Source organism: Aphelocoma coerulescens, chromosome 4 (assembly GCF_041296385.1).
Source record: "Aphelocoma coerulescens isolate FSJ_1873_10779 chromosome 4, UR_Acoe_1.0, whole genome shotgun sequence".
Taxonomy (NCBI): domain Eukaryota; kingdom Metazoa; phylum Chordata; class Aves; order Passeriformes; family Corvidae; genus Aphelocoma; species Aphelocoma coerulescens.
This window is the reverse complement of record NC_091017.1, coordinates 21,541,675-21,556,331: the sequence shown is the minus strand read 5'-3', so window position 1 is coordinate 21,556,331 and position 14,657 is coordinate 21,541,675. Positions and strand designations below refer to the sequence as shown.

The window sequence follows — 14,657 nt, the reverse complement described above, 5'->3', positions numbered from 1 at the left end:
GAACTTCTAACACTACCCCAGCTGTTCTTCCCCTCTGGGAATGTTGTTTCAACATCTGAGGTTAAATGCTTTATTTGTAAACAAGTGGAAGAGGAAAAAAAATTTTTTTTCTTTTTTTGATTCATTGCATGATTTTATTAACCCATCCTTTACAATGGTTTTACATTAGCATTTAGCTGTTACATGGAAGTGGAGAGAAGGTGATGGAGGGGTGTCTCTCCGCTAGTGAATATACTCTGTTGGTTCCCCTGAAAAGACAGGCATGTTAAAAAGCCATCGAGCTACTCTTAACACAAATATACCAACATAGTTGAGAACTATAGGAAACAACTGTGTGACCCAAGGTAGGTAGGCTTGGGATGTCATAAAAGCCAGCAATACACAGCTTGTGGGTCTGACTTTTCATCAGTCTCACAATGCATTTGCTCTGATTTGAGCTCTCATGGCTCTGGACATATTTTATGATAAGTTGCATAAATATTCCTCCTGCAGTTATTCTGTCCATGCAGTATAAAATTCCTCAGGAGTAGGAAAGGGAAGAGAGAGTTGTTTGATGCAACATCTTAGCCAGAAAATTTGAAGTAGCTTAATGGGAGCTGTATACAGAGGTGTGTTTTTTGTTGTTGGGTTTGGGGAGTTTTCTGCTTCTCTATAATAATCATGACTGCTTCTGATTTTTTTTCCTATGGATTTTCTAAATTTTTTGCAGGAAAACAGTGAAGGATTCCTGAGTAATGTGCAACCTAGAGTCAAATACCACAGCATCCTGGCTGATTTCTGCGGCGCCAGAAGTACATACTGCTGTTCCCCATTCATCACATCTGTTTTTTTGAGCAGTCACCCCGGAGGGTGGTGCTTCACTGCAGGGAGAAGAAGATCAGGATATACAGAAACATGTGTCTGTGGGAAGGGTGGAAATTACAGGAAGGAATCCGTTTACTTCTAGGCTGGGGTTAGGAAAAGTTCAGGTAAATCTTCCTCTGCCCTGCACAGGGGTTGTGAGCCCTGTGGAAAAGTCAGGAGGGGACAAAGGCAATTGTGGAAGTTTCAGTCAGGTTTTGACTCTTCTGCCACAAAGTAAAGGAGTAAGCTGGCCTTCAGCTCTCTCAAGACTTTAAGCCAGTACTGAAGTGTCTTTATTAACACACAGGAAAGTTACCAGCATGTCATAGCCCCACATGCTCCAGCGACTTAACAGAACGTGTGACTTTCTAGGCTCTGATAAACAGATGCTAAAGCTCGATTTCTGGTCTTGCTTTTTATGGAATGAGAATGTGCCTGCTACCTCTCAACACATATTATGAAAGCCTTAATGCCATAGCTGCTGTTCACTGCTGTGGGTTCATGTTTGAACTCTTCACCCGCCATTGCAGTCTCCAAGGAGTTGCAGATTCTCATCATTCCCTCTCTGGATTACAGTTTGAAGCACATAATTGGTTTTCCCAGTGAAGCTGCAATTAGGACTAAGAAGAAAAGGGCTGTGTGTGATTCATGTGAAGAGTAAGTTAGAGGCTTACAGTAAGGAGGGGGTAGAGAAGGGAGGATATTATATAAATTCCCTTTGAGAGTCCTAAAGCGAAATTAAAACATCAATGCTAACTAAGTCTAACTTTTGTAAACTCACCAGCTGGGAAAGTTGCAATTTCAGGTTAGAGCGGCTTAGAGAGGAAAACAGAAACTGAAGAGACTGCACTTCTTCCTCTCCTTTTCTCTACTTGGCTAGACTTCCTTTTGTCCCTGTGCCAGAGTAAAGTATTTCTGAGAGGCACTTTCTGAAGACCTTCCCTCCTACCCTGATGTTCGGGCCCTGCAGAGTGGTGCTTACATCTGAGTGGATATGGAAATGAGCACGTGTCTGTGTGTGCTTTTCTCTCACAAAAAAAGGCAAACGCCGCAACTCCCCAGTTCTGGTTTGAAGCATAATTTGAACTTCTAGGACGAACACTGCTTCCGGGCAGCAGTGACCAGGAGAAGGGCACTGGGGGAATACATTCCTCTCCCTGCCACTGCCATGCCATGACTGCTGGCAGTCGCTAGCTGTGTGGGGTGTCCTCCGCTCCACTTTTCACTTACCTTTCTCTATTTCACCAACATATCCCTAAATGGAAAATCATAACGGGGGGCAATGCTTGGACTGCTTCACACTTCCCAAACTCAGGCCAAGTGTTGCACCGCGTCGTGCTCTGCGGGGCCGTGGCACAGAAGGGTTTGTTGGGCCCGGCTCCGTTCGCGCTGCGGGCGGGCGCGGTTGCGGTTCCCCCGTGGCCCGCTAACGTTACTGGGCTCAGCGGGTTCGCGGCGACACTTCCAGCGGCTCTGCCCGAGCCCAGGCTCGCACACAGGCGGAGCGGCTCCGCTCCCCGCCCGGCACCGAGCGGCAGGTCCCGGCTGCCCGAGCCGGGGCCTCGGTGATGCCCAGGAGCCGCGCGGTGCAGCCGCGGGGCCCGCGCTCCGGCCGCCACGACCCGGGGAGGCTCCGGGACGCAGAGCCACCCCAGCCGTGCCCTCCCGGCCGCTCCGGCGGGAGGCGGGGGCCCGGCTGCGCTCCCCCCGCGGGCTGCGGGGCGGGCCGGGGCGGCGGGCGGCACCTCGGGGCCGGGGCTCTCGCCGGCAGGGGCCCGCCGGGAGCAGCGAGGGCGGGCGGCCGGCGCAGAGCGGCTGCCGGCATGGGGGCCGGGGCTCTGGCCGTACGCGTGAGTAGGGGCTGGCGGCGGCACGGGAACGGGAGCGGGGCGGCGCTGCCGGCGGAGCGGCTGCGGAGCGCGGCCGGGGGCGGGGGCGGCTGGATGGCGGCTGGATCAGCCTCCTCTTCCTCCTCCTCCCGCCCTCCGCCGGCCTCTCTTGCGGGGCTGGGGCAGGGGAGGCCGGTGCGGGCCCGGCGCCTTCTCCTCGTCCCGAGCGCTCCCCATCTGTTCTCTCCTTCTCTCTTTTTCTCTCTTCTTTCTTCTTCTCCCCGCTCGGCAGCTGCCGCTCGTTTGGGAGAGGCGAAGATTAGTAAAGGCGATTCCAGGCGGTTTTAAGTCCCCCCCCCACCCCCCCCTTTTTTTTTTTTTTTTTTTTTTTTTTTTTTTAAACCCAGAGAGCAACTGCCCTGTCGCGTTCCCTGCGTTAAAGTTGTTGGGTGAGCCGTAAAAGTGCGCCCCTGTGGCGTCTGAATAGGTTTTCTTCCAAGTGTCTGGGCGGCACTTTTTGGCGGCATCGTGCAGGGATGATTAAGTTGCTTTCCTAGTCTTGGAAATCAGCAGCAGTGGCATTAATACTTGGACACGTTTTGCCTGTGTAAAGTCAGATCTTCCATCTATAAGGCAACGTAACAGTGAATTCTTTGTTTCAGAGCTGTTTTGAGGGGATGGCTTTATTTTGATTTTGGTTAGATGTGTATTTTGCATAACCACGTAATTTTTTTTTTCTAGTTAGCACAGCCTCTCCAGATCCTGAAACAAGCTCATAATTTGCTGTTGTTTCTGTGGACATGGCAAATGTCTGTCGATTCTCATGGAGGTTTAAATAGCGAGGGTCCCCAAATAAATCCTGCTCAGTGACTCAGGTTTTCAAATGTTGAAACAGGCTGGAAACCTGTAACTGAGCAAGACTGTGAGGCTAATTGAAGGCCTTAATTGGAAAAGCTCTCTGAGCATCACAGCTGCTCAGAAACTGCTCAAAGGATTTTTGCTGTCTTCAGAATTTAATCTAGTCTATGTGATTTTTTCCCTTGGCATGTGTCTGCCTGGAATAAAAATTGTTTATTATTCATTTAATCCTGAATGGGAACATGTCTTTTTAAAAGAGATGTGGTATTTTAATGTCAGTCAAATTTTAGTTCAAACACTGGTGCATCTACTGTTCATTGTAAATATTTGTAAGATGGCCACAGTAAGGCAATATTGCAAGTCTGTTTCACAGATAATAAAGCATATTTATGATGTTTATATAAGCAACATCTTTCGTAAATATCAGACAAGGGTTGTGTAGGACCTGGGACTATAGAGCACACATGTGTTTCAAATAACTCTTTAATGGGAAAAGCACAGCCAAGTGAGTGAACTGCTAGATCATTTTATATCTGAAAGGACAGTCACTGTTAACAGCAGCATAGCAGATGTTCATGTTTCCTACAGATACAGTAAAGATATTGTGTCTCAAGTAAAAAGATTTTAAAGGCTTGTTTAAAATAAAAGATGTATGCTGTGCTAAAATCAGTCTTAACACAGTCAAGTGTCAATACTTTAGGCAAGAGTCTGAGCACTTTTTTGTGTTGCTATACAGTATTCTCCATATGTACAGTTTCTACAACCAGCTTGTTAATGAAACACAGCAGGAATAAGTTTATTTTTAAGCATCATGCTAGTGGTGGACTTCTTAACAAAGAGATTGAACTCCGTGGTAGCAGTGGCTCCCAGTTCCTGCAGTGGGATCGCAGCTGTGGTGGTTGATGCTGCTGCTCTGCCTTGAGCTGTCTTCCCAAATGTGCAGTGCTGTAGGCTGATTAAGATTTCTGCCTATGATCAATCCTATAAATTAATCATGTATTGTTTTATTCCTCTGGGTGTTCTTGACTGTCTTCCCATGTTTTCTCTGTCACCGCAACTCAAAACTTGTGAGAATGTTGTGCCTCCAGAAGAACCTGTGGGATTAAAGGTTTATTGTGTAGTGGATTTTCCACCCCCCTTGCTATGTGTGATTAGATTACATAGTCCCTTTCTAACCCTAAAACCTTAGTAATTAAATTTCAGGCTTAGCAGATACTAAACATAACAGAAAATCTTTCATAAGGATCCATCTTGCCTGACAGTGGCCAAAATGAACCCCTAGGAAACAGCATTTGGAAGAAGAGTAGTGAGCCTTCTCCAGACTGCTGCCCTGACAGGCATCCTGGTGACAAGTTGAGCTACTGGTGGTGTATTGGGATTGTTTGTGTTTGTCCAGGTGCTTTTGTAATCCATGTGATTTTCATGAGTTAACAACAGCAGTCTTCTGCTTACTTGTTCCCAGTTACTTGTTATTCTATAAAGTAGCAAGCTTGTCTACAAAAGTCTTTCTCCCTTACCTACAGACTGCTTACATTTTTGTTCCTCTTCTAGTTTTTCCTCTGTTCATTTTTCTTTCCTGCTTCACAGAAGTTTTTTTCCTGGGGGTTAAAAGGAAGTGGGGCCAAACCCTTATTCTGGAGCGTAGAAGCCAGTTTCAATGGATGTGCTTGTGTTGTGACCACACAACCTTCTGCAGCAAATGTGACTAATGCACTTTTTTTTTTCCCCCCTCTGCTCCTTTAAGCAGAACAAATCGGCTGTGAGATTGAAGGAGGACATGAAAAAGATAGCTGTGCTTCCACTGAACAAGCAGAGGGACACGGCCTGTCCAAAGGTGTTTGGTGTGAGCCTTCTGGAGCTCCAGCAGCAGGGACTGAGCAAAAATGGAATCCCAATAGTTGTGTGGAATATAGTCGAGTACCTCACCCAGCATGGTAAGCTTAGTGGAGTCACTTCTCCTTGGTTGCACTCTTTGTGTAAGACTCTTCAAGGGGAAGAACCTATCTTTTTTTTGTGGAACTAACCACAGGCAAAGAATGTTACTGTATGTGGTTTGCTTCTTTTTTTTTTTCTGCCTTGATGCTGAACTTACTTTTTTAATACGTTTGTAAACGTAAAGTACAGTGTTAAGTAGCAGCACGCTCATAAACAAGTTGTTCAGTTTATAAATGAAATGTATTCCATTTGTGAAGGTTTGTGTCATCTTCCAGTTGCAAAACAATTGTCTTTAATACTTTCGCTATATAGAGACAGTCACAGGTACACACACACATACCCCATCAGAGAATATTACTGAAAAGGAATACATGTTCTTATAGATTCCAGTTGTTATGAATCCCCTCGAGGAAGTAGGTGTTCAATTCTTAGCTTCTCTCTGCATTCATTTAATGGGAATTAATTTAGTTCCTGTTGTTGAAATACATCTTGTAGAAACCTAAAACACCAGTGGTACACAGATGTGTTGTATGGCATTTGGTCAGCAATGGAAAAGGTTTTGTGGTGGTAATTTCATCTTCTAAGAAGCTGCATCTGGTTTTACCCTAAGGTTTTTCTTTTAGCTACTCAGTAATGATAATCCAGCTGCAGAGGCTTAGATTCTATGACTATATCTTGATAGATCCTCAGGAGCTCATAGATGCAAACATGGCTTGAAAATCAACTTAGATTAAGGTACAGCGCAAGTGTAAAACATGATCCTGCTTTTACACAGCAGCATCTTGCTTGATCTACTTCAACCTGCCTTAAAGTGGCCTGCTGGGACACTGGAAGAGAAAGAATGGAAAAAGCTTTCCATCATTTAGGGTTTAATCAAAACCAGAAACTGACAAACACTCTTGACTGCAAGTTGTGGGCTGTGCTCTGTGTTCCATAAAAAGATAGGAATCCCACACGACTGTGTCCCAAATATGGACTAAACAAGCCAAGTTTTCTACTCTGCAGCAAGATTAGCTGGGCTTCTGAATGCCAAGTTGATTATCTGACCCCGATAAAGATAAAGGCAATTCTCTTTCTCCAAAGTGGAAGTGGGATCTCAAAGATACCCTCTTACACAGAAAGTTGTTGAAATGGGTGTCCTGTATCTGTGTAAGATTTGTTTTGTGAATTAATGGTGATGTTAACTGCGAAGGCATTTTTAACAAAGGCCCAGACACCCAGGCTGAGCTGACTCTCGGGCAGCTGCATCCTTAAACTAAGTTTGCATAAAGCTGCCTATTTCCAAATTTATAGATGAAGCCAAATTTCTCTGTGCTGTATTTAGTAGTTTCTAATTACTGTTTTCCGGATGTTCTAGCCTCTCTTTATTTCCATAAATGAGTGAGAAAGAGGGAAGGAAGTTTGATCTGTGTGGAGCCTGTGTCCTTTGCTCACCTAGTGCTGCAAAACCAAAAATCATTATTGAGATGAGTGAGGTCTTTTCTGCCCTCGAGATGGCAGCACAGCATGTCACATGAGAATGCATTTTTCTGTGAATGCAGGAATACAAACTGCTTTAGTCAAGTAAAATGTTTGAGTGCTTGTCCATTTTTCCCCTTTACTAGAGCAGTTTGTGTTCTGGTCCAATAAAAGAGATTATTTTTCTCTACAAACTGCTGCCTCAGAATTGATTTCCTGGACTGGAAGCATTCTGTCAGATCGCAGTTCTTTGACGTTTAGTCTGAACTGATGAAAACAATATATATTTCAATCCTCTTAGTGTTATGCTTCTGAGGAAGAACAAGCAGGTCCACAGACACAGCATTAGAAAAGGCAGAATTTTTGTGGTGAAAGTGTTCTAGAAAAAAATTAATTTACGGACTTCAGTTTTAGGTGCTTCACAAAAGGTTTCGAATCTTAACAAATGCCTAGAAAGTGATGTTCAATTTAGTATGATTCTTCTGACTTCCTCTCCTGAAGCCTCCTTTTTTGTACATCTGCTTTACAGTGTGTGGGGTGTCTGGCCTGTAGTGATCAATACCATTCCTTTTTCATTGTGCAATACTTTGGGCTTTGTGCTGAGCAAGAAACATTATTTGCTCATTGAGATTTCCTACTGTCATAAAGTTGCAGAACTCACTATGAAGTTACAGCTGCACTCAGCACATATTCAGATGTTTTTGCCTCATGATGGTCACGGGTAAGAACCTGTTACCCTGGAACATGAAGCTGGAAGTAGTTACATGTGAGTTCAGCAGTCCTGCTCAAGGTAGTGGGCTACTTGCAAAAATGAAGCAACAGAACTGTTTTGTAGAGTCCTTTGTAGGATCCTTTTCTGTTGAAATATACCAGTGGAAAATGTGACTGTCTCAGTTGGTTTCTCCATGGTGTGAGACAACTCAGTGGCATTGCTGTGTTGTGGGTTCTCAAAAGAGTATCTCAGGCCTCAAGGTCTTGTCACTAGTATTTTTATTTATAATCCAACTAACTGACATGGGGGGAGGTTTCTGGGGACAAAGTAGTATTTTTTTTTTATATTATGATGTGTTAATTACCCTTGTTTGTATTACTACGTGTGTTATTCAGACTAGAATATGTGTTTCATGGTATCACTGGGATGTGGTAGTTCAGCTCAATCTTAAATCAGTTTTTAATTACAGGTATGACACAGGAAGGTCTCTTCAGGGTGAACGGCAGCATGAAAATGGTGGAGCAGCTGCGTCTGCAGTATGAGCGTGGGGAAGAGGTGGAACTCGTTAAGGATGGTGATGTGTACTCAGCAGCCAGTCTGCTGAAACTGTTCTTGAGAGAGTTGCCAGATGGGATTATCACGTCTGCCTTACATCCCAGGTTCATCCAGCTTTACCAGGGTAAGTGAGAGGTAAAATCTCCATCCTTGAATGCACTTTCTTTCTGGATAACTGGTTTCTTAGTTTACTTTGTTCCTCATTTCCTTTGGCTTCAGCTCTCACCTCCTCCCAGATGTGCAATTCTGTTACAAGGGGCAGAAAAATGTTTCTTATGTATTTGGTAAAGTCCGGACTATTTATGATTTTCTAATCCAGTTATATCTGTTGAATAAAAAGTGAAATGATGAGCTGGTTTCTTTGGGTATGCTTTGTAGACAATAATTGTAGTCTCTTTAGGACTCAGATTTGCTTCTGTTTGCTAGGGTGTTTTTGGCAGTTTCATTGTAATGGACTCTGAGAAGTGAGAACTTCATCTGCTGGTCAAATTGGGCCAAAAGCATATACTGCCAAAGTTTCTGCTTCTCTTTAAGTAATGTGATTGTCCATCAAAAAAAGAACCAGTTTGCAAGTAACAGCAGACTTTATGTTTTATTCCCTGTCATAGTACACAATATGGAAGATTTCTTTTTAAAATTTTTTTTATTTACACCCCCTCATGACTATGGTGGAACAGCCATAGTAAAGAGCACCACTTCTGCTGTGGAAAGCTGAGAAACCATTTTGAAGAGAGTTATGCAAGTTTCAGTCTAATTCATTTGAATCTGACAATCTCTGGTGGTGGTAGGTGGAATAAGTGGTGGTTGGCCCTGTTGCTTGGCTGTGTGGGTCACTGACAGTTCATCTCTCTTGCTGCAGGCAGTCAACACTTCTTTATGCTTTCCTCAGAAGCTGCAAGGTGGGTGGGTAAAGTTACTGGAAAATGCAGAGGAGGAACATGCACTCTGGCATGCATCCCTTGTGGAAGATGGTGCAAAGTTCTCACACCCTTGTCTTGAGGACTTCCTTCTACGTTTCTTACGTTCAGTGGAGAGGAAATTTAGCCATTTCCAGGAGGAGTAAGAATACTGCCATGTGTTTCTTCTTTCTTTCTTTTGTTAACTGTGCTGGAGAGAGTATTGGTGGTGCACTGGAGAAGAGCTTTGTGCTTTACCTTGAGTGCAGACATTTCAGCTGTAATAAGGTTGTATGTGGGCTGTGTAAAATACCTTCCTATTTAGTAAAGTTGTCAGGGGTGCAAGGATAGGGTTCAGCAAGTGTTGTGTAGGAAGGTGCTATTGTTTTAGAAAGTCCCCTTTTTCTGGTCAATGCTGTGCTTTCCTTGGGATCTTTTAGATTTCACCAGGTCTGACTCATGAGCTGCATTTTACTTATGTTCTTCCTCATAAATCACAGTTTAAGTGTAAATTTAGTATAAGTCACACCTTTGCTGTTCCATATCCCTGCCCCCCAAGAAATATTGGTGTATTTTACCAGGAACTGCTGATGTCCTTTGTGAACAGTGCTGTTTGTGGTGTTTGTGGAAAGGTTAATTTTTTCCGTCTCCCACGGGAAAGGCAAAATCCCCCCAGTACTTTCTAGGGAAATGAGATAGGTATCCTTACTTAGCAGATTTACTCACCAAACTTTCTTGTTTCCAAATAAAGTTACTGGTGTAACCTATGAACCCAGTTCTGCAAAAATCCATCCAACTGTAACGTGTCCTCATAGCTAAGTTTGCCTATATCTCACAATAAGATCCAGCTTAGTGCCATTACAACTTTGATTAGGGAGAAAAAAGTCTTATTTGAAAAATGCCAGTTGGCTGTTGTGGCAAGGGGAAGGCTTTTGTAAAGTTTGAAGAAAATTTGAAGGGTTTTTCATGCCCTAGAAAATAGAGCATAAATGAGTAGTTATGAAAGGCACTGGTGACTTTCATCATGTTCAGATTAGTTTAAGTGGTAGGTGGGCATTTGCTTGCAGTTAAATGATCAACCAGCTGTGCAGGATTGCAGGAGTTATCTGTTCACTTATCAAAGTATGTGCAAGGGTATTGGTTGCAAAATGGTACTAGGAGAGTGCGTGCCTGGGTGTTCGTTTTGTAAACTGTGAAGAGAGTAGGGCAAACTGTTTCTGAGTCAGCAGGTTATTAAAAAATAACTTTGAATCTGGAGCCACTTTGTGGCATGTCTACAGTGAAGGCAAATACAAGCTCTCTCACAACCTCTGTATTCTCTCCTGTTGAAGCTTTGCATGGGAAATGTTTTTCTAGGATTATGCTAGGTTTCTTTTGGTGTATTTTTAGGGATTGTTATCAGCATTTTTTAAGCCAGCTGGGATCTTGGCCTGAGAAAAACCCATAGTTACTTTACTTACTATAAAAATGGTTAGAGATTGATCCCTCTAGTTAAAAAAAAACTGGATTGAAAATTACAAATTTTACCTGTAGCTGTAACCCTTTTCAATTCCTATTTGAAATCAAATTTGCTCTCAAATTTGTTACCAAATCAAAGAGAAATAATCTGACCTATTATGAAAGAGAGAAGCTGTCCTGTTGGTGTTCAGGAAGTCCATGCAGCTGGTTTGGCATTGCTGTCTGCAGCCTATGCAGTGTTGTGTGAAACAGAGCTCTGCATGCTGCCCTCAAGTCCTCAGGTATGTTTATATAAATATTCAATGTAATGCCAAGACTATGCAGTTCCATAAAACATCATGTAGTGTATTGTGGTGTGTCCTGGCATTCTCTCTGTGCCCTTGGAGAAGGACAGTGGCAGTGGGAGCTGAGAAGGGCCTCCCTCTGTAAACGATGTTGATCGAAGATGTGTGTTGCAAGTGCAAGCTAGGCGTGCACGGATAGTGACCTTGGTGTTGGCCGGTCTCCTCACAGTGCCTAACAAATAAAGACTGCTCCTTACGGGGAGTTCTGGGGTAAAAAATGTCCTTCACTATCTCTTTTGTGTCTGAGGCTTCACTGCAGAGCAGAGCTGTGCCCACCCATGTGAAATAGGCTGTACTTAGAGAAACCTCAGCCAGAAATTAGCAGCTCCCATACAGCAATCCCTGCCTGAGCTTGTTTATTCCTTCTGGCTTTTCATTTCTTATCTTCTGTATCGTGAACACTGACTCTTAAGACATCCGTACATACTGGGAACTGTACGTACAGCTCTTACCCCTTTCACAGGTCACTTGCTTTCATCAAGACAAAGTGCTATTGTACTGTACATTTTTTTTCTGTTGTTGTTATTTCATTCCCTCCTCCAGCGGAGGTACAGTGAAATACGGACTCTGTCATCTTTTCGTACTCAGTCTAATTAAGTTTAATGCTATTTCGTCACTGGCTTCTTGACATAGCTCCATCCTATAGAATTTAGGTTTTTTCAGTGGGCAGCAGCTAGATGTGAATTCTAATTCACACACCTCCTCCTGCTCACAGCTTGTGATGACTGGCATAATTTTATTTGGTGCCTGTGAACAGCCTTGCTAGTTTCAGGGTGTGGGATGGGAGGTGGTGGAAGGGAAGGAGCAGCTCCCCAGATCAACAGGTCAGTTTACAGAACACTTAGTAGCCAGCAGCTGTTTGAGTTACGTGAACAAGCAGAACCAAAAATACAGCTTGTGTTGGGGGATTTTAGAGGTCAAATTTCGATCTGAACAGTGACTGTGAAAATGAATAGATGAGAGCTGACCTTTTAACCATGGTAACTGCAGCAGTGCACCAGATCTGATTTGTTAGGTATCTGTGGTTCTCTGGGATCTTGTGATATGATTTTAACCTTTTCCTTTGGCTTTTATTGTCATTTTAGTGTTAACAGAGCTATTTCCAATCTAGAGAAATAACTTCAGTTTTCCATGTGCAGATGACATTTGTTATGCTGTAAAAACTCTTGGAACTGGATTTTTTATGCAGATGATACACACCAGAGTTGGAAAAGAAGTGTGCTCTTCCTCCAGTATGTTGGAATGAAGGATAAATACAGTGCTTCGAAGTGCTGTCATGATAGAGAGTGAGGTGTCTCAAGCTGGATTGTGATGACAGCCTTCTTACAAGGAGGACGTACAACATTTCTGCTCCCGTTGGCAACAAGGCGTGATTTGTTTCCCTCTGGGGCAGGATCATGTCTGAAGGATCATGTCTGAAGCAGATTGTTTCTTGGCAGAGAGAGACTGGAGTCCCACTTCCCACAGACTCCGGAGGTGGAGAGAAATGCTTTAATTCCTCCGACAGCCCAGTGGGTGCCATGGTACTGCAATGCCAACGTGCTGCCTCTGTGCCGAAGATCAGCTTCCCAGGGCACATTGAGAGCTGCTGACAGATGCAAGCTTTTCTGTCTGCCCTCCAGTCTGGTCGTATGCAAGGCAGCTGGAAGCTATGCAGACTTGGTAGCATGACACTGAGCACTAGCCTCTCTTCCTCACCTCACAGCACAGATAATTGGCTGGGGCATGGCACTGTGATGATGGGGCTTTGGTGCTTCCAGGCTGGAGTTGTTGACAGTCAGAGCATTTGAGACTTGAACGAAACAATTACACACACCTGTTTGCAGGAATTCCATACCTTTAGTGGTGTTCAGGCAGCATCTTCTGCAGAGGGAATGAGTAACGTGAACAGAGATGAATTGGGGAATTAGATTGTGTCTCTAGCACGTCAGAGAGACACTCAATATGTTCAGAAATAGCATGAACTATTGGAAAATATGTCCCTCTTGTTGTGAGCTGTGGGTGTATGCTGAAATTAAATGAGACTGAAAACACCCTCACAAATGTGTCTGTACCTCCTACACTGTTGAGACTCCTGTTTCTAGTTAATTAACATTTTTGGGGAGGCTGCCTGTCCTTTCCACTTGTCTCCTTGACTTGTTCCTCAGTAATGAGTCCCTAGTTCAGCTTTGAGGTGCCAACTGCCCTTGCTGGCTTCCTTGGTCCTCTGTTCTGTGTCCTCTGACTGCTGAGCCTAGACATGGCCTGAGGCTGCTGGTTTTCTTCCCTTCCTCAGCCCAATCCCCTTTATTTCATTCTTGGTTTCAAGCCCTTCCTGACTGCACATCTAGCTAGGCTTCTCTTGCAGGCCTTGGCTGAGATGCTGTCTATTGCACATGGCTGTTGGAAGGCTCCCAAAATAACAAGGTGAATGTGTCCATCTGCCTTGAGAGCACCTTCTTCTTAGCCTTCATTCTTATTTTCCTCCTTCTCCCTTCCATATGCTGTTTTGGGCAAAATTTTCAAAAGAGCTGGATGTGCTGTGCTTGAAAGTTGTGAGTAGCATAAACCACTTTGGTGCTCTGATGTTTTTCTGATGATCACTACCAGCTCAGTAAATCTTAGTGACTGACTGTGAAACAAACTGAAGAGGAGGAGGAATGATCCAAAGAATGGGTTGTTACCATGACGCAGGACTATTTTTGCTCTTTAATAAGTTGAAAAGCTGTTCTATTTGAAGAAATACAGCCATAGATAGCAGTGGTAAACTTGTCCTGAAAATTGTGCAAAGTGCATGGAATACCATGTATGCATGTCACTATCTAGATTTGCCTCAAACTATAAAAGGAATTTTTAAAAATAAAGCTGAAATCCATGAAATGTCATCAGCAGGAGAATCAACAAATTGGTTTTGGTTTCCTGATTGTTTTGGAAGAAACACTTGAGTTCCCTCCTTTGTTTTTTCACTGGAGAAGGAGGAGAGGGAGCAAAGCCCTATTTTCTTAGATTTCACGAGGAGAAGGAATTTGATGGCTCAGTAAATAGGGTTTGCTGCCTCCTGTTACTCAGTGTCTCTATGTCCTTCAATTAGGGTAATTTCTTACAATCTTACGATGTGGTGTCTGTCTCTGTTTCTGAAAGTACAGAAATGGCTGTGCCCAGAAATAACATTTTTGATGTTGATTCACACCCCATAATAAATCATAGTAAATGAGCAGGATCATCCTACCCAGAAAATATTACTAAGGCCATGGGCCCAGTAGCTTTGTTTGTTGTCAGAGTGCAAACCTATGTTCAGAATGTTTTGTGGTGGTTATTAGCATCTTTCTAGTTTGGAAGGGATGGAAATTCCTCCAGTAAATGAAAAAGTACCCGTCTGTCTAAAGCCCCAGTGGGAGACTCAGAGAGGCAATTAGTTATCAAGGGCATTCCGTAATTAGATGATAGTGATGGAAGAGGTACATTTTTTCTGGGAGATGGCTTTGGCTTTCCTTATCATAACTGCAAGCAATTTGTAGTAGAAAACACTCTGTGCTAGTTGCTTTGTTATCTAAAGAGAAGTATGTTAGAAGGTGAATTTTAATGTTCTGGCTGCATGGAAATCAGTTGTGTTTTGTTTTGTTTTAAGCCTCATAAAAAGATAATTAGTAACCAAGTCAGAGACTGTACAGTCCACTTTGATCGGTGCAAAGACAAATGCACTGAAATTCCTTATTGTTATGCCATTTAATACAGCCTTCAGAAGCCTCCTGAAATTTTGCTGCAGAAATAAAATAATACATCAGATTGC

At 43.5% G+C, this 14,657-nt stretch overlaps 1 protein-coding gene across 4 annotated transcripts in view; it reads left to right on the top strand.

Moving 5' to 3' along the window:
- Nucleotides 1-2,629: 2,629 nt before the first annotated feature.
- FAM13A (family with sequence similarity 13 member A) overlaps nucleotides 2,630-14,657 on the top strand; it is a 123,131-nt gene continuing 111,103 nt past the window's right edge. For 2 of the 4 annotated variants that reach the window (XM_069013036.1, XM_069013037.1), the window contains exons 1-2: nucleotides 5,271-5,464; nucleotides 8,105-8,314. In XM_069013036.1, coding sequence (XP_068869137.1) covers nucleotides 5,308-5,464; nucleotides 8,105-8,314 — 367 coding nt within the window. In that variant the 5' untranslated portion in view covers nucleotides 5,271-5,307. Of the gene's footprint in view, nucleotides 2,694-5,270; nucleotides 5,465-8,104; nucleotides 8,315-14,657 lie in introns of those variants that run through there. The other 2 variants (XM_069013035.1, XM_069013034.1) reach the window with 2 other exon arrangements.